Source organism: Stigmatopora nigra, chromosome 5, assembly GCF_051989575.1.
Source record: "Stigmatopora nigra isolate UIUO_SnigA chromosome 5, RoL_Snig_1.1, whole genome shotgun sequence".
Lineage (NCBI taxonomy): Eukaryota > Metazoa > Chordata > Actinopteri > Syngnathiformes > Syngnathidae > Stigmatopora > Stigmatopora nigra.
Window position 1 is genome coordinate 17,276,941 of NC_135512.1, and position 20,000 is coordinate 17,296,940.

The 20,000-nt window shown below is 40.4% G+C and overlaps 1 protein-coding gene across 5 annotated transcripts in view; it reads left to right on the forward strand.

Moving 5' to 3' along the window:
* The first annotated feature begins 2,116 nt into the window (after positions 1-2,116).
* rfc4 (replication factor C (activator 1) 4) overlaps positions 2,117-20,000 on the forward strand; it is a 48,243-nt gene continuing 30,359 nt past the window's right edge. The window contains exons 1-8 of one of the 5 annotated variants that reach the window (XM_077716583.1): positions 2,117-2,291; positions 3,595-3,710; positions 3,812-3,930; positions 8,869-8,947; positions 12,308-12,387; positions 12,478-12,597; positions 12,738-12,881; positions 12,964-13,084. In XM_077716583.1, the coding sequence (XP_077572709.1) occupies positions 3,821-3,930; positions 8,869-8,947; positions 12,308-12,387; positions 12,478-12,597; positions 12,738-12,881; positions 12,964-13,084 (654 nt within the window). In that variant the 5' untranslated portion in view covers positions 2,117-2,291; positions 3,595-3,710; positions 3,812-3,820. Of the gene's footprint in view, positions 2,292-3,594; positions 3,711-3,770; positions 3,931-8,868; positions 8,948-12,307; positions 12,388-12,477; positions 12,598-12,737; positions 12,882-12,963; positions 13,085-20,000 lie in introns of all 5 variants that reach the window. The other 4 variants (XM_077716585.1, XM_077716584.1, XM_077716582.1 and 1 more) reach the window with 4 other exon arrangements.

A 20,000-nucleotide genomic window follows, 5' to 3' on the forward strand; every position in this document is an offset into this window, starting at 1 on the left:
GAGAGAGACAGAGAGAGAGACAGAGAGAGAGACAGAGAGAGAGACAGAGAGAGAGACAGAGAGAGAGACAGAGAGAGAGACAGAGAGAGAGACAGAGAGAGACAGAGAGAGAGACAGAGAGAGAGACAGAGAGAGAGACAGAGAGAGACAGAGAGAGACAGAGAGAGACAGAGAGAGACAGAGAGAGACAGAGAGAGACAGAGAGAGACAGAGAGAGACAGAGAGAGACAGAGAGAGACAGAGAGAGACAGAGAGAGACAGAGAGAGACAGAGAGAGACAGAGAGAGACAGAGAGAGACAGAGAGAGACAGAGAGAGACAGAGAGAGACAGAGAGAGATGGATATTTATTGGAAAAATAGATTGGAAAAAATAGTGCTTGAGGAGCAATGCCATAAACAATAAGGTACTTTTTATATTGAGTTATAGTCTCCATAAAAAAATGAGTGAAAGCATTTCAAATGAGACCAAACCTTCTTACAGATTTTTAAAGTAAACAATTAGAGAGAAGAGAAACTACAATGGATAGAAATGTAACTAGATTTTTATTTCATGCCCGACAATTGAAAAATATTGATTCAAAAGTTTTATAGGAGATGATTGGCAAACTCCAAAGACAATGGAAAGTTACATTTGTTAAAAAAGAGGACTAGTTTGGGGTATTTTAAATTGAATATGCAACGCGATACACATTGTTAAATGAGTTGGGACTTCATTAGTAGGCTTTTTATAAGTAATGAGTTTGAATTGCTCTAAAAGACACTTACAAACAAGGGATGGTTGCATTTTAGTCGGTTCAATTATTTTCAGAATTTAAATGTACATTAATTTCTGGATATTAATTGATGTGATTGTAACTGTTGCAGAGAGCAGGAAAGCTGTTTTCCGGAGAGGGTAGCCTGGATTGCTTTTTGTATTTTTCATATTTTGTAGTATGATTAGTTATAATTAGTAGTGTAATTACAGGAAAAAGAAATTGGCAAAATAATGTAAGGCACCAAAATGTCTTGGCTTTACTCTTTATTCGTCAAACCATCAACAAAACCACAAAAAAATGTGCCCCATTCAAATTACTTTCGGGCCAGCTGATGCATGATCCCAGTTCTTTAATCACCCTATATGAAGAGGATCCATTACCTGATCTCTCACATGCATCATATTGAGCTCAACTGCACTCTCTTGTATCTAGTATATCTTCACAGGTATAGGAGGCTGTTGCAGCTGTACATGATAAAATGAAAATAAGGGACTGAAGTGTTTTACTTATTTCCGAATTAGACCTGTTGATCAATCTAACCCAGCGGTGTCAAATATACGGCCCGCGGGTCGGATCCGGCCCGTCTGGTGGTTTCGTACGGCCCGGGGAAGAAAGCTGCATTGTAAAAAAAAATATGATTTTTCTTTAAAATGTGTAGTTCTTGTATTATCCGCTAGGGGCGCAGTCTTTTAGTACGTGCAGACAACATGAATTGAAATTTATTTATGTTCTTATGTTATTCTCTTGTTCATAATACATTGTTCATAATGTAAAGGAAAATTCTGTTAATAAACATTTTGATAATTTACTCATTCTTTGCACTAATTATTAGTCTTTGTGACTAATACAAAGGAAAAAAGTGGGCTTATTGTTAGTTACTTCTATGTAATTTTGCAATGAGTTTACTGGTCCGGCCCGCTTGATCTCAAATTAAGCTGTATTCGGCCCGCAGACCAAATGGAGTTTGACACCCCTGATTCTAACCCATAGACCACACACTCCACCACAGGATCCTCCAAAAGAGTACTTTGGTTCTCCCCCGGTCAGGTCACATACATCTAAGGGACTTAATTTCTACTCGTTGGCAGTCACAAAAACTCCCTACTCCATGTACCGATGTTGTATTACACCTGTTTCTCGTCGAAGTCATGTTTGTAATAATTCGAGGCTCCAAAACCCGAAATTAACATCGTATTATGGGCTATTTTGGGAGGATCGCAACCCTATTTCTACATGGCCCTGTATCTGCGTCGTCACTTGATCAGAAATGACGTTCATCGCACGGTAAGGATTCCTTGCAATTGTGTAGCCAATCACAATCGGGCAGTGGCCAACAGGAACATTTTATTGGCTGTAGGTAAAGCTTTCGCGGAAGTTTGTCATTCAGGGCGGGAAAGGCATTAAAAGAGCAGTATCCAGTCTAGAACCAAGTCTCTTTTGCACACTATTTAAATGTGAAATTCGGTTTTCATTAACAGAATCATAACAAAAAGTAAGTTAATTCAAAGAGACGGAGGTTGAGCACAGTCGTAACAGGTAAGCCAAATCACGTGTTTTATTTTAGCCTCGTGCGTTCAGAACTTTAGATGCTTTCGCAGTATGTGATTGTTGCGGGCCTAGCCAAATTAATGAAATCATCTTACAACTATTTTTTTAAATCAACATAACTGTGGTCTCATGCGGAATGAGGTCGGTAAAATGATTCGAATAATTTGAATTCCCATCTTTAAAACTCAAAACCGGTTGTGTCTGGGTCAATCCGCATGAACGCAAACAGCCGCTAATTTTCTTTCCCCGGTCGCTTGCCGGGCTGTTCCTTGCCTGCGCCCGTACTGTAACACAGGAAGGGTTGCACTATAGCCTCGTTTTAATGCGATCAGGAACTGTATTTTTCAATAATACACTTTTGTGTAAACTTTATGTGGTGATATTTCGCAGTTAATTAAACTCTAGCGTCCATGGAAACGATGAGCTATATCCTGACTACCAGATGAAGAAAAAAATGTTGCCCAAACATTTATTTAGAATTTCCCCAATCTGTGTAGTAATTGGAATACTGCAAAAAAACAAAATGGTATCATTGGAAAGCTCTAAATGTCCTATAGAGCTCAAACAGAGTTAATGCGATTGGATGCACTGGGTGGAAGATATTTCGGTTTTAATATGCCCTCTACCAGCGGCGGTCCGTGCATTTTCTCGTAGCGCCCTTAACGAATCAATCCAACTCTCAGAAACTATTTTATGGCTATAAAACGTCTTCTGCAGTTACAGCTGTGACACATAAAAAAATTAATAAATCAATGCACAAAAATGGGGTAAAATCCACCTCCCATAAGCTTTTTTAGGGTGGTGATTTTCTCGGGGAAAGACAGCAAATTTACGTCAATGGCGTGCAGGCAAACATTGCCCGAAAATGGGGTAAAAGCCAGCCGAAAACAGCAATTATTGATTAAATACAAATACTGGAGCTTTTTAGAAATCCTTACCAACTCGGAGGATCATTTCCCCGGGATGTCAATGGCAAAACTAAAAATTGTGCTAAAATTGGGTAAAATCCACTTCCTAGCAGCATTTAGTGATTAAATACAAACATTGGAGCTTTTCAGATATCCGAACCGGGCCCACAATTGAAATATCATTTAGGAAAATAGCCACATTTTACTCACCAAAAATCCTTTTTATCTGTACACAATATCCATCCTCTTTCCTTTCTTCCTTCTTTTCTATCGCCATTGAAAGCTAATTCTGAAAGTCGACCCTGTCCTGTTGTATTTCTGGCGAAATTGGGCAAAAATCTTTTTCCTTTCCTATAGCCTGTTTTTGGTGTTTTTTTTTTCAGAGGCTGGGAACAAATTAATTAGTATTTAGTTCATTCCAATGGAAAGTGTTGATTTGAGATACGGGTAACTCGACATACGAGCTCAGTCCTGGAACTCATTAAGCTAATATCGCAAGGTACCACTGTAATATCCAAATATAACTTTGCTTTGAAGTTAATTTTTGTTTCTTTTGTAGATTATATACGCTTAACCTTGGTTTAAACATCCTTTATATAGGACAGAATCATGCAACCATTTTTAAAAAGTACAAACAATCAAAACCCTCGCCCTCTGAAGGATAAGTGGGCTACAGGTTCAAGCACAGAGAAGAAAGACAAGCCTTGGGTTGACAAATAGTAAGTGAATAACACAAATATCTTAAATGTATCCACCATGACTCTCATGCACCAAACAATAGACCTAAGGGTAAATCAAATTGTTTTTATGATATACTGGATTGTCACACCTTCAGGGCACCTGTAAAAACTGGAAAATTACTTAATTTTCATAATATTGCAAAATTTTGTCTTCCCTATATCTCTTCAATCCCCTAACATTACGAGAAAAGCCGTTTTGTACTCGCACAAACTTAACGTCGCACAAAAGTTAAGGCCTGGAAACTGTCAACAGTAGATATTTAAATATTAAACTCACGCTCATGCTTATAATTTTGAGAGCTGGTTTGAACAGTAGATATTTAGATATTAAACTCACTCCTACTCATGATTACAATTTTGAGAGCTGGTTTCAACAGTAAACTCTACTTTGAACCTGTTCGACAAAACATCCGGGCGACCATTGTTGGCTGTTGGGTCCCTGGTTTTGGCACCAAAGTATGATAGATCTGAAAATACTACTTCAGTAACAGGTTAAGTAAGAGTGAGATCAAATTAATACGAAATAGGTTTATTACCGGATTGCTGGATGGGGGAGAATGCTCAAACAGCTGTGAACCGCTCACAGTCTGTCGTCCCTGCAATTCTCTCTGAATGAACAGTGGGTCAGTTTTTATGTATGAGTACTGGATAATATTTCTCAGGCAGTGATGTAGGACAGTTTAGGTAAACAAAACTTTGGACTAATTTGGTTAGACATTTGCAGGTTTAAGTTGTATGCAAACACAATATTTTTATAGCTCAAACAAACTGCAGCAGCCTATATTATATTGCACGATTCGAACAAACGTCCCCCCAAGCAAGTTTTGCGGCCCGTGGGACGCTAATTTGCGGCCCGCGTCTTAATATGCAAGATTAATGTCCGTGCGCCCCGCAAGATTGATATGAATGACACGGTGTCCGGAGCTGGATGAACCAATCACGGTGAAGTATACGGCTCTGAAGGGCGGGACATTGGCCGGGCTGTCCAGTGCCTCGCTCACTCACTCATTCATTCCTCCAATCAGCTGGGCAGAGGAGAAGCCGTGAAGCCGATCACGCCGCTCGGCCGTAATCCAATACGATCGGAGAGCGAAAGTGCGCATGCGCCACAGACCCGCGCGACTGAAAGTTAAAAGTTCAATCTGAGACTCATTCCAAGTGTAAACACATATTACAGCCCCGGAGATGTCTGTTTCAAAGCCTGCCTTGAAGAGAAAGGTCAGTGATGAGCACAGACGGTTTCAAGAAAAGTGGGGAGTGCAATATTTCTTTGTTGAGCACAGGGGCACCCCGACGTGTCTCATTTGCACTGAAAAAGTTGCGGTCCACAAGGAATACAATTTGAAATGTCATTATGCTACGAGACATGCTGAGGAGTACGACAAATACCAGGGAGATGAGAGAGCCAACCAGGTTGACAGTCTTAAAACAAGTCTTCTGAGGCAACAGGGTTTTTTCAAGAAGGCTACAAAAGAAAGTGATGCAGCAGTCGAAGCTAGCTACGCCGTTTGTGAGCTGATTGCCAAGTCAGGCAAGCCATTCACAGAAGGTGAATTTATCAAAAAGTGCATATTACAGGCTGCACATATTGTTTGTCCAGAAAAGAAAAGTCAGTTCAACAACATCAGCCTTTCTGCCAACACCGTGGTAGAGCGCATTTCTGACCTGTCAAGTGACATTTATGGTCAACTTTGTGAGAAAGCGCAAAACTTCAGTGTATATTCAGTGGCTCTTGATGAGACCACAGACATCACAGACACTGCCCAGCTCGCAATATATGTCCGTGGTGTTGATGACAATTTTGAAGTGATGGAGGAGTTGCTCACAATAATTCCAATGCATGGCCAGACCACCGCTATGAAATTATTTCACATGCTGTGTGATGCCATTCAGAATGCCGGTTTGCCATGGAAGAGCTTTGTTGGAATAACTGATGGAGCCCCATCAATGATTGGGAGGAAGAATGGACTGGTAGCACTTGTTCAAAAAAAAAACTGGAAGAGGAGGGTGTGGAGTCGGCCATAGCTCTGCACTGCATTATCCATCAGCAGGCCCTTTGCAGCAGATGCCTGAAGTTTGACAATGTGATGTCTGTCGTTGTGAAATGCATCAACCAAATCAGATCCAGGGGCTTAAAGCATAGAAGGTTTCGTGCTTTTTTGGAGGAAATGGAGTCTGAACATGGGGATGTGCTCTACTTCAATGAGGTACGTTGGCTCAGCAGGGGAAATGTTTTGAAGAGATTTTTTGAGTTGAGAGCAGAAGTAAAAGACTTCATGGAGATAGACGGGGTTGCTGATCCTGTGCTAAGTGATCCCAAATGGCTCATGGACTTAGCTTTTCTTGTTGATATCACACATGAGCTCAATGTACTGAAGAAGAAGCTACAAGGCCAGGGGCAACTTGTCAGTGCTGCCTATGACAACGTGGGAGCATTCTGCACTAAACTTTTGTTATGGAAAGCCCAGCTCTCTCAGACAAACCTTTTCCATTTCCCAGCATGCAAAGCTCTTGTGGATGCAGGGACACCATTCAGTGGTGAGAAATATGTGGAGGCCATTTCGAAGCTGCAGGAGGAATTTGATCACAGATTTGCAGACTTCAAGACATACAAAGCCACATTTCAAATGTTTGCGGACCCCTTCTCATTTGACGTGCAAGATGCCCCTCCTGAGCTTCAAATGGAGCTCATTGACCTGCAGTGCAACTCTGCACTCAAAGCCAAGTTCAGGGAGGTGAGTGGAGAAGCAGACAAGCTTGGACATTTTTTGAGAGAGTTGACCCCCAGCTTCCCTGAACTTTCCCAAATGTTCAAGCGGACCATGTGCCTATTTGGGAGCACATACTTGTGTGAGAAACTCTTCTCCACCTTGAACTTCAATAAGTCCAAGTATAGGTCCAGACTTACTGATGAGCATCTTCAAGCTCTATTGAGGGTCTCCACTGCTTCCTCCCTCAAGCCAAATGTGACTAAGCTATGTGAGAAGAAGCGCTGCCAGGTCTCTAGCAGCCAGAAGTAAAGTTCAGGAAGTTAAAATTTAAAGTGCTGTTAATACAGACATTTGAAACAAAATAAAAATAATCAGTTTTCTCTACTTAGCCAGCCACTGTATATCTACTGTATTCTCATTTTTTTTTTTATTATTTATTGATTTATTTTTTATTCATCTTTAAGTTAATTTATTTAATTCATTATTTTTTGTTAAAAAAATAAAGTTATTTGATAACGTTGGAATGTTTTATCAGCGCTTTTCTTGTGGAAATCCTGACGCGGCCCAGCCTCACCCACACTCTGCCTCTTGCGGCCCTCAGGTAAATTGAGTTTGAGACCCCTGATCTAGAGGAATATAGATCGTCATTACTATGACAAGTGTTAGCTCTCATCTATTTTGTGGATGATTGATCTGGCGTTGGTCAAGAATATACTTGGGAAGAGGTGTTCGGTGTGGTAGCTTCCTTAGCTTAGCAGCTAGATCTGCCCGGCATCCGTGCTTTTGGGATGCACTACTGACGTCACCAAAACAGACCCCCTCAACGCCACGGCTGCGGCTGGATAATCTGTCCATAAGTGAAGAACACACAGGGTAGCCCTAGCGGAGTCCAACCCCCCACTGGAAACGGATCTGACATACTGCTGGCTACATGGACCAGTGTCCGACACTGGACATAAAGTGCTCCGCATATCAATGTTTCTGGAACCCCATACTTCCGGACTACCCTCCACAAGACTCCCCAGGGGACACGGTCGAACGTCTTCTCCAAATCCAAAGAGCACATGTAGGCTGGTTGGCGATCTCCCATGCACCCCACGAGGACCATGCTGAGTAGCTGATGCTCTGTTTCGTGGACAGAACAAAAATCACACTGCTCCTTCTGAATCAGAGATTTGATGTCTCAACGGACCGTCCTCTCCAGTACCCCAGAACAGACCTTTCCGGGGAGGCAGAGGAGTGTGATTCTTCGATAATTGGAACACACCCTCTGGTCCTCCAGTTAAAAAGGGGAACCACCACCCCGGTCTGCCTATCCAGAGACACTGTCCCCGATGTCCTTGCAATTTTGCAGAGGGGTGTCAACCGAGACAGTACCACAACATCCAGAGCCCAAAAAAACTCCGGGGGGCGTTATATAATTCAACCCCAGAAATAGGAGAGTCAGCCCCAGATTCCACCTAAACATACCCCCTCAACGCCATGGCTTCGAAGTTGTGATAATCATGGGTACACTGTAGTTTGATCTTTTGTCAACCAGCATCACTTCTCGACGACAACTCAGATTCGTAGTGTTATTGAACCCAGCGTGATGGACCGTGACTCACCTCCACTCTTTATGTCGGATGCAAAAGATGAGGACTTCGACAGATTTGTAGATGTTTGAATGCTCTGATTTATATTAAAGTGAGCACACATTACGCCAATAAAACACAATCAAACTGTTTTGCTCTTTCTGCCTTTTGTAAAACTTAAACTAGCATCCCTGCTTACATATGTTTCATGCTGGCTATACCATATGTTGCGCCCATTGAGCCGAACCACCTTGTGTATGGGCAAACTATATAAATAGCAACTGCAACTGAGACTGAGGTGGCCTGGCGGATGAGTGGTTAGCGCGTTGTCGTCACAGTTCTGGTATCGAATCCAGGTCTTCCTGTGTTTGCATGTTCTCCTCGGGCTTGCGAGTGTTTTCTCTGTGTAATCCAGTTTCCTCGCACATTCCAAAGACATCTATAGTAGGCTGATTGAACATTCCAAATTCTATGTATGGGTGTGAGTGTGAATGGTTGTCTATTTCCTGATCTGCGATCGGCTGGCCGCTGATTCATGAATTGCCGAATAGGCATGAAAATATGGTATTTTTTAATAGTAGTAAAAGGAATGCTAAATGGATGCTTTTTTTTTACTAAGCATTTCATCCCAGTAGGCCAAAATGTGTTGACGAAGTCACCTTTCAGGAAGAAGTTGTAGCAGTGCTGAAAAGGTCACTACAAGGAGCAGATGTAAGTTTGTTTCTTTCTTAGTGATCAATCACAAATTGCTGTGCTAAATGCTGGTGCTATGAGAAGAAAAATGGTGCTCACTAATTATTCCTCCAAATCTCTCGCCATTGTCCGCACTGAACAGTGGACTGTTCAATATTTTGATAAAGAAATGACACGAAGGCAATTAATAACAAAATTAATGTGGGGGGGGGGCTTAATATCTTGTAGGCTGGGGGCTCTCATTATGGCGATTGCGATTGACTGGTCGATCTCCAAGGCACTGCTGGTAGATCGCCTGAGAGTAAGGCATCAGTACATTGCGGGTTTTACATTGGGTATAAAAAAGTTCATAGAAATGTCAAAATCCACGCTGATATCGCAACCGAAAGACAGGAGATGTAAACTGGCAGAAGTCAGTGCCGCTTCTTATATGCCGCTGAACTGGGTAGTGCTCAGCACCAAAGAAGAATGATTTCACTGCAGAAGAGGTATGATGAATATTCAGCCGGCGATCCAGTGGCGCAAGTACGGCGCTTGGTACGCCGCTTCGAGTGCCATCTGCACCTCGACCCAAGAGAGTTCCCTTACATAACTGAAGAGAATAGCAATACCCTGGAGCAAGTTTTTTAGAAGTGGCTGCCTTAGCGGACAAACTTATTCAGAGATGAACTGAACGTGTGGATTATCATCATCATCATCATCATCATCATCATCATCACTGTGTGGGAAGGCTGCTGGCTGGCGTTATGGTAAAGCCAAAGATTTAATCAGCAAGTTCAACCGTCCTCATGCTTTAAAATGCAAAAACGGGTTATTTTTGACTGATTCGTTCACAACAGACAATGGTGTTTTTTTTAGGTTGTTTTATTTAACTGGCGTTTCGATCCCACACTTGGGCGAGTACAGTCATCCCTTCAACATCGCGGATAATGTAGACCAGACATGGCCACAAGAAGACAGAATGAACTTAATACAACTAAAAACAAAGCCTTGCTTCCTCTTTACTGGATGAGCAACCGCAAAGCCTCGATCACGAACGGGAAGCAATATCACACTAAAATGAGGCTCCCCTTCAAGGACTTGGAGTAAAATAAACCTGATTTTATTTTTTATTTTTATTTTTTTATATCAAGCGGAGACTAACTTTTTTCAATGAGTACAGTATTTGGAGTATTATTTTTTTTACAAATAGAATATATTTAGATATGAATACATTAGTTTTTATATGCTTATAGCTATAATATTTAATACATATTTAATAAATGCACTAATTGTACTTGTACTCGTTTTAAAAAAAATATAGGAGCGAAAACATAAAGCATGGTAGTAATGACGGGTGAATGATTGAGTTCTCATCAGGATCTAATTGTGGTGCCAACAGATAGATATAATAGATAAGATGAGATATAAAACCTTTCACAGCTGCTTGCAAATGCTTTCATTTTATGTTGAATAGCTTCATTTTGGTGCCCTTTATTGGTATTCACACGCGTCTGAGCTACCCTCCATCCAACCCTTCGCCGATACCCCCTGGGTGGTTGGCTGCTTTAACAAGGTAGATCGCAGAAGGTTGACTACTTGAAAAGTAGATCTTTATACAAAAAAAGTGAGCACCCATCTTTTAGGTGCTAGCAATCGGAAAACCGGCGCCAATCTTTAGAAACTTGAGTATCGGGCTGTTATTAATCTGACCAACCGAAAATGAAGATTATTTCAGATCAGTTTTCTCCTTTGAACCGCAAAAAAAAAATGTAATTCCAAATTTGATATGGAACATATTTAAAAAGATATGGTTTCTTTTTTAAATAAAAAAAATGATGAAAAGAAGTTTTCCCTTATTAAGAAAATATATAACTATTTAATAACTCAAATAAACATTGTTTAGATCTATAAAAAACTGAATATTTAGGGCTTTAGATCCAGTTCTTTTAACCCGTCTAAATATTACATCTAAAATGGACCGGCCCACATGAAATCGAGTTGAAGTTAATGCGGCCTGCGAACCAACCCGAGTTTGACACCCTTGAAATAGGTTGAAAACCCAATACAAGTTAAACATGACTACTATCTTGTTCCGTCCTAAATTTTGAAGCCAAATTAACTCATCATTCTCCAATCTTTTTTTTAACCGATTGCGGTAACTTGAAATATATTCTCCCATAAAACCCTGAAAAACGCAACAATAACCAGAGAACCCTGCAATTCCTGCAGACCATGTTTTGCTCTTATCCTGAAATGTTCAACGGAAGCGCGCTCTTGGCTGTTAACTGTTACCTTTAGTTTTTCTCACACACAGCTTATCTGACATAAATTTGTGGATGATTTACTCTGTTAACATTGAATTGAATTGAATGGTTTTATTTTCATTATACAAGTATAAGGGAATTTAAAGCTTTCACCACAGTGCACAAATAACAGCAGATGGACCAATAAATTAAAATAAATAAGTATTCCATGTGAGGTCAGCAGAGTGAAGCCCGTTTGTTCCTTCGGAAGTGTAGGATGAGTTCCATGGTTGGTTTTAGAGACGTTCGGCACCAAGTCGCACTACTCGCTGAGTCTATGGACGCAACAACAAACAACCAGACACAATCAATATATCGTATGGATAAATAATCATTAAATAAACAATAAATAATAAACAAATAAGTAGTTCAAGTGAGGTCAGCGCAGTGGGCTTATTCCGTCAGAATTCAATAATGGTGCCACGGTTTTAGAGACGTTCAAGTGCCTAGTTGTTTGTAGGTATTGTTTCCAGCGAGGTATCATGTTTGAAATTTCACCTTTTAGCTGTGAGTATTGCGTTTTAGAGAAGACTACCATGATCTAAAAAAATGCTGCCAGCACAACTTTATTCCATAGCAAAAACATTGTTCTGCATGCGCAAGGTTGCTTCAGCAATGTCTTTGTCTAGCATTTTTTTACTTTTCTCATCATGCACAGACCTGTGCTTTTTGCATTTTTGTTTTTGGGAAATTTGCGACTCGACTCCACCCGTTGTGTGGCTTGTTTATTTTTTTTGCTAGTCCTAGATGTCTTTGGAGCCGTTCAGCCGTGCCTCCGCCGAGACCGGACGTTTGGTCGACCGGACGTTTGGTCCAGTAAGCTCTGTCACCATTTGACCGGCGACCAAAAGGGACTAAAAGACCGGCGACCAAACGTCCGATCACCCAAACAAGGAGATTTCTCGAATTTTGGATGAAATAAAGTTCTAATCTAATAAAATGAAGTCTCTGAGATTGGTAACAGTGATTAAAAACTCCACAGAAATCAGTAAATAGGCACTGCATAAATAAATAAATATCAATAAAAAATGTTGGCTTTGTTTAGGTTTCCAATTAAATACTCTTTTCTATTATGATTTTCTCATAAATCTAGCTCCCAAACCTGCTCTTTTATGGTCCACCTGGAACAGGAAAGACCTCTACTATATTTGCTGCTGCAATCGAACTTTATGGGTGAGTGACATTTTTTTTAAATTAGTTGAATATTACCTATTTTACTCACTACTGTCTTCATCCCTATCTCTTTTTCTTTAATCAATACAGTCCAAAGCTATACAAACAGAGGGTGCTTGAGCTCAATGCTTCAGATGAAAGGGGCATTCAAGTTATCAGAGAGAAAGTCAAAAACTTTGCTCAGCTCACGGTAGCAGGGACTCGGCCAGAGTGAGAATGAACTGTTACATGCAGACAGCAGCTTTTAGATTTAAAAAAAAAATACCACATCACCTTGTTAAGATTCACAATTATTTAAGCCCAATTTCCACATTGGAATTAAACAATGCCTATATATGCTGTATTTCCAGTGGGAAGGCATGTCCTCCATTTAAGATTATTATTCTGGATGAAGCAGACTCAATGACTGCGCCTGCTCAAGCTGCACTTAGAAGGATTATAGAGAAGGAGTCCCGTACCACACGTTTCTGCCTCATCTGTAATTACATCAGCAGGTAAGGACATGACTGAATGTTTTGAAAGTACTCTTTCTATCAATTTTTCAGGATTCAGTTTGTATGTATATGTATTTTGTAGGATCATTGAGCCCTTAACTTCCAGATGTTCAAAGTTCCGTTTTAAGGCCCTTGCTCACAATGTTCAAGAAGAGCGTCTATTGAAGATATGTGAGAAAGAGAACCTCAAGTACACCCAAGAGGTAAGCACTAATGGAAGAATGGTAGCCATTGGAATAAATTGAATGCCTTTATTGTCATTACCAAGTACAAAGAGAATAATAGGTCCAATGTACATATACATAATTAGTCATCATGTGAGTGGTTAACACTCTAGCCTTCACAGATCGAGTATTCAATCCCAGCTTCAGACCTTCCTGTGTGGAGTTTGCATGTCGTCTCCGGGCTTGTGTGGGTTTTCTCCTGGCATTTTGGATTCTTCCCACATCCTAAAAACATACTTGGTAGGCTGGTTGAACACTGTCTGTCCGCCAATTCAGGATGTCTTCCGCCTGGTGTATTTGGTTGGGTTTTAGGTTCATCAATAATTATACATTAATATAATTATAAAACAATACAAGGAGATATCTGATTATTAATTTTGGCATCTCTGATGATTATCTTGCAAGGAGAGTCTATTCTGACATCGTCCTCGTCACAAATGAATTTCTGGCGCACGTCAATTTCTCCTACCCATTTAAGGCCTTAAATCAAAACAATTACAAGGTTATTGATTAACCCAATTGCGCAAGCAAAAACATCAACTGTAACAAACATCGCAGATCAGGTATTAATTAATAACAATTCAGGTCGGAACACAATAACAATTCCATTAGAAATTAAACAAACACGCCACCAACTAAATTACATAATCGAGCGAAACAAGCATCACAATTTAAAACAATATGCGAGTAATCCCAATGGTTGGTTAGATATTGCCATCTTCCAAGTCAAAACATTTGAAGAGTCCTTCCACAAATCTTCAACGTGAACTTGCGACTGAGTGAGGCGTCGAGGTTTAATCCAAATCAAACAATCAACAGTCCTTGGATCCATGTGTGAACCCAGGCTTTCTAAACAACTTTGATAAGTCCAACTTGATAGCGACCTTTCCCTCTGCTCATCAAAGCAGATGCACCAAAGTGACCCCTTCCAGCGTCCACATGCTAAGTTAAACATAGCATTTCCAACATATAATGTATAAACTTAAAGAAAGTGAAGTACATATAATAAACTCAATATTCCCCCCTGTTTATACATTTGCTAATATATAATAATTAACTTTAATAAATCAAAGCATGCTTCATTACAAACATAAATAAACTGAACATCACCCCCATGTTTATATGTTTGCTATTAATCATTTTATGGGAAATAAAAATACTTTGGGGAAGTCTGTTTGACTCGATCGTAACCAGAATTCACCTTACTTGTATATCTGGCCTGGAAAAGGAAGAACAAAATCATTCTCGTTCATAATTTGTATTTTCCTGGACATCAATGTTATCACCACTAGGCTGTCTAATGAACAGATACAATCATTGTAATTCGGAATTTGTTGGAGCTACTGTATCAACCCCAAGCCGGTCTAGCAAAAAGCGTACGCAGGGAATAAACAACACCCACACAATGTCAAAGTATTAGCCAAAACAGCCATTGATGTTACCTCGGTGAAGGTCAAGTGTTTACATTTGCTGAAGGCCTTAATACCACTAGTCTGCCGCAAAGTGGACAGTTCCACCCCAGAGTACCTCTGCGTTCCCGGTTGGGTTCAGGGTCAGGCCTTCAACGGCTCAGGTTAGGGAACTACTGGGGGACGTGTTGTTGAGTGCAACATTTTCAAACATTGCACTTTGTCTACCACACCCAGATTCAGACCTAAGGTTCAAACCGGTAAAGTTAACACAGTGGAAAAATTGAATTGCCATTTACTGCATCACAGGATATACACTTAAGTTAATCAATAATTAAACTTTAATATAATTATAAAACAATACATGTGGACATCTGATTCAATTATATACATTTATTTAAATTGGCATCTCTGGTGATCAACTAGCAAGGGAGAATACATTCCCACATCGTCTTTGTCACGAATAATTCTGTAAAGTGGCAGTTTCTCCTGCTCATTTAAGGCCACAAATTAAAACAAATACAAGGTTATTGATTAATCCAATTGCGTAGGCAAAACAACAGCTGTAACAATCATCGCATATCAGGTATTCAATAATAACAATTAAGGTTAGAACTCGGAAACAAACTCCATTGGAAATTAAACAAACAAGCCTCCATTCGGCAAAACAATTCCATATCAGGCGAACCGAGCGTCACAATGTAAGAACAATATGCGAGTGTTCCCAGAGGTGATTGATAGCGATCTGCTGGAATCAAGAGTCCTTCAGGGCTCCTCTTTGCAAACTCGCATCAACAGTCCTTGGAGCCCAGGACAGGGTGAAATGTCCGGTCAATAGTCATTGGAATAGGGCAAAACAATTAAACGTCCCCGGAGCCAGCTGCAGAGGGAAGTGTCCTTCGGTAAGAGTTATACTGATTTGTCTCCGTTGCACATATTAATATACAGTGTGCCCTTGCTACTTCGCGGCTCAGCCACGGCAGACTAAGAGCTTTGCAGATTTTTTTCAGGAAAAAATAAAATTAAAGATATTAAATTAAAATTATAAATTACATCATTTTACAAGATGTGAAACAAAATATTCAATTAGAATTAGTAATTGCATCATTTAAAAAAAATTTAAACACAAAGAATGCACATGTGCGCAAAGCATCACGGGGCATCACGGGCATAAACGCAAGCTGATTAGCCAGCTGAATGCTCACTGAATACTCTACTCCCCATTGGCTCATTCACCACGGAAGCCCAAGCTTCTCCCGATGCCCATTTTCAGTCTACGCTAATCTCGTGCTAGCATACAGAACGCTTCTCGCCAAGCTAAAGCTAAGCGTAAAAGTTTTGTGAAGCTCTTCGTGATGCCTCCCAAACATGTGGCCTTAATGAGTCCACGGTGCGGTACATAAAGAAGGAGAACATCCGCAAAACTGCTGCAATATCTTTCACGAAAGATGCCAAAAGGTTTGTGAACACCCAGATTAAGGCCTTGGTGTGAATGGAAAATGCACTGGTTATTTGGATCCGTGATTGTAGGGCGAAGAAAATCAGCCTGGACGGAAACTTAATCCGAAGTATGGCTAAATCTTGCCTGATCCATGCCTTTTTGTTGCACATCCAGTAGCATCACTGGCAGTAAGGCTTGTTCTTCAATATGCGAGGATTCCGTGACCTGTGCATCAGGCCGGGCTTCGGCATGATTCCTGCTGCATGGCCACACAAGAGCAGAGTCACTCGATCCTTGTGGGATTTGAAACCTGTCTTCTGAAGTTCGTCCTTGAAAAGAAATGTTCGGGACGGCATCCTCTTCCAGTAGAGTCCTGTTCCATCCATGTTGAAGACTTGCTCCGGGACATAGCCATTTTCTTTTATCATTTCCGGAAACACATCCTCGATATAATGCCTCACTGCTGCTCTGTCTGCAGAGGCTGCATCTCCATACAACGACACATTCTTAAGTCTGACTAACATTCAGAATGCCCTAAAGGACATGAGAGAACAGACACTCATCTGCAGCTGGAGGAAATTGTGGCCAAAGAAAATCACTCAAGACTGAGGGTTTCACGCCTAACGAAATCCATCACTCTGCCGTTGATTAGGCTGTCAGGCTGGCTCGGTTGGTGCAGACTGAAGGCTTCTCGGATATGACGGCTGATGAAATTACAAATCTCATCGACTGTCACTCAGACCCACTGACAGAGGAGGACCTACAGGAAATGACCAAGTCGGCGAGTGAGGAGGAAGACGACGAGTCTGCGACGAGGGTGACAAAGCTGACGAAGGTGGCCTTACTTTGCATAATTACCAGGACCTCTTCAATGCTGCCAAATACCTAAAAAAAAAAGGCCAAAGAAATGGACGATAACATGGTGAGGGCCGTTGAGTTCAGCAATTGCATCGATGACGTCATGGCTGTTTACAGGTGCATCTTCACCGACCAGAAAAAACAATGTCCACAACTCCCCGTAACAATGTTTTCGAATTTCTGAGTTTTCTGAATAAAAGTCTACATTTATTACATTTGCAGTTTTTTTACCGTATATATACTGTATTTGATTTGTTTGTATGCACCAACATAACAACTGCATTCTGATGTGGAATAAAACACCTGAATGAACAGCATATTAGTCTGGTGGTGGTTTTGTGCACGTGTTATACGTTTCTTTAAGCATTTTTGAAGGGGCATCTCTACTTCGCAGAAATTCACTTATCGCGGGTGGTCCCGGTCCCCATTAACCGCGATGACCGAGGGAACACTATACTTATAATGATTAATGCTCACATTTATAATAGAATCCAGAATAACCAACACACTTTCAATATTTTTCTGTACCAGTAGGACACGTTTTTCCATTTGTAAAAACACTTTCCCCAAGGAATGGTGATTGATGGAGTGGTTGTATTTGATCGTATTTTCCGTTGTACGGTCGTTTGTTATAACCCTTTGTAAGATGGTTTAGTCTCAATTGAAACACTTTCACCTTTCGCATATGGAGACGTCAAAATCAATATGCTGAGCAATATTTGTTCCAATCAATATTGGAGTGGTTCCCGCATTTTATTAAGTCCGAGAGCAGGTTTGAGCACCACTGTTGGTCCAGTCCGTTTCCTGTTGAGAAGCAGTCTCCTGCTAATCCAAATTCAATGCGTTTTCTTAAAGATTTCCCTTTTTATGCAGTCAGCCAGATTAGCCTTATCATCCTGTTCCAATCTTGCAGTGAATAATGGTATTTTTTACGGTCTACTAAATATGATTTCCATATGTTGTCCTGTTGAACTCGTTATGTAGGCAGTGGTTTCATAAAGAGATATGGAACCTTCTTTGCATCCAGCCAATTATTTTGTTAACACAATTTGGGTGCCATTATCACTATAAATCAATGGTTCTTTGGAATTTCTAATTGTGCACTGATATGTCGAGTAGAGGTTAAGCATGCTCTGCAACCAACTTAACCGTATAAGTTGTGTAGTGGCACCGTACCCAGCCACTATCCCCCCTGTCCAGACATAGGACTTCCCATGACTCAAGCTAGGTAAACTGATGTCCCAATTTGTTTTTGGTTTTTTCTTTGTTTTCCCTCAGTGCTCCAGAATTTCCCATTCAGAAGAGCGGGATATTTGTTTCTCCACATTAAGTTAAAATGATGAGTACTGCTCCAAAATTTCGTCAAAAAATTCATTTTGCGAAAAAATAGCATTTAACAGGTATATATTTCCGCGTATCTCAAACTCCTAAGAGTTATCAATTAAACAACTACTACTTTGTCTTCATTTGTTCTCACGGCTGCAAGAAATGATACCACAGTGCAAAGAAATTGATGGGGAAATATCTTTTTATTTTTACATTGCCAAATGCATGTCTTACAAAGTTCAAATATGGTGCTGCTGTTTAATAAAAATATTCCTGAATACTTCCCGTGAGAAGAGTATTCAGGAATATTTTGTAGATTTATAATATTCATAATGTGCTAAAATCACGTGGAAAACGGCATTTAATGATTAAATAGAGGATTCCTGGACTTACTAAAATACAGACTAGAGGGCTTCGAGAACAATAACTGAAAATGCTATTGAACACACTTCTAGTGATGTGTGCCAATAAGAACAATATTTTAATATTAAATAATATCCCCTTATCTTAGGAAATATAAATTCAAAATGATTTGCTCAGAACCTTAATTCAAAGATTAATCTCAATGTTTTCTATTATGGTGTACATTTTCTGGAGTAGGACTACAATTTCCTGTTATACTACTTTTTTTGTTCTGTCATTATAGTACTTACTGTTATAACTACTTTGTTTCACCGTGAATAAATGCCCTTGTTATTCTAAATAAATATTGTTATCTGTAACAGGCCAGGCCGTATATGGCCCGCGGGCCGAGGTTGAAAAAAACATGTACACACACGACTGGCTGGCGGGGCGAGCGCGTAGGCGCAACGTCCTTTAGCTTGGTATCCGGTCGGCTAACTAGTCGTTCGGTGACAATCGAAGGACAACAGCTTGGCAGATCATTTATGTAAAAACTGAAGAGCAATGGAAATTGCGTGTACCCTAAGACTGTGAGATTACAATTAGACAGTTTAGTCAGAAATATCTGATGTTTGGTGTCCAATACACTTTTGAGCAATGAAAACCGCACCAATGACCTGGCCTTTATTTAGTTTGATTTTTATTGTTTTCTAAGAAGAAGCAAACCACTGTCTCAGTACAATATTGTTTTCTAAAGTCAAATTGCAGCCTGTTCACGGTCTACTGACTGTTCTTAATGTGATCTACAATTTGCTTCGCTACTTTCTTTCCCAAGACTTTGAGATGGTTGGAAGGATGCTTATAGGTCTGTAGTTGTTATTGCGGGCTTCCCATATATAAGGACTGGTGTTATGACTGAGCACGTTCAGGCTTCAGGGAAGAGACTCTTATAAAGAATTTGTTATATGTAGTAATAGTGGCTAATGGTGCTATGAGAGATTTTTTGGTGACTTTTGAGAAATGTTACATCTGTATTAAACATCTTTTCCTTTGGAGCTTTTGAGACTAGCCACATCTTTCTCAACTTGTGACTGCAAAACTGTGCAGATTAAGAAAATGTTCATTTGTTTGGGTGGGTGATATTCTATCTGAGAGATGTTATGTCTCAGTTCCTTGACAGAGTCTATAAAATAATCATTTAGAGTTGTAGCTATGTCTCAACTAACGGACGTGTAGCTAAGGCTACCTCAGTTAATGGTGTTAGCCCAGCCAATGGTGTGGGCTCGGCTAACTTTCTGAGTTTAGTCAACAGGCTTGCTCTACAGCCTCACTTCTGTTCCTATCCTACCCCGGTCCTGTTGATCTCACTATTTCTTTTGGTCTGTTTCTCGCACGATGGAGGTTGCTCGAAACCGTAGTTACGTGCCAGAGACAGATGTTAAATAAAGCCATGCGGCTGTAGTATGTTAACATCCTGTATTGACGAACATCTTGCAAAAAGACACGCATTGCTTGCATT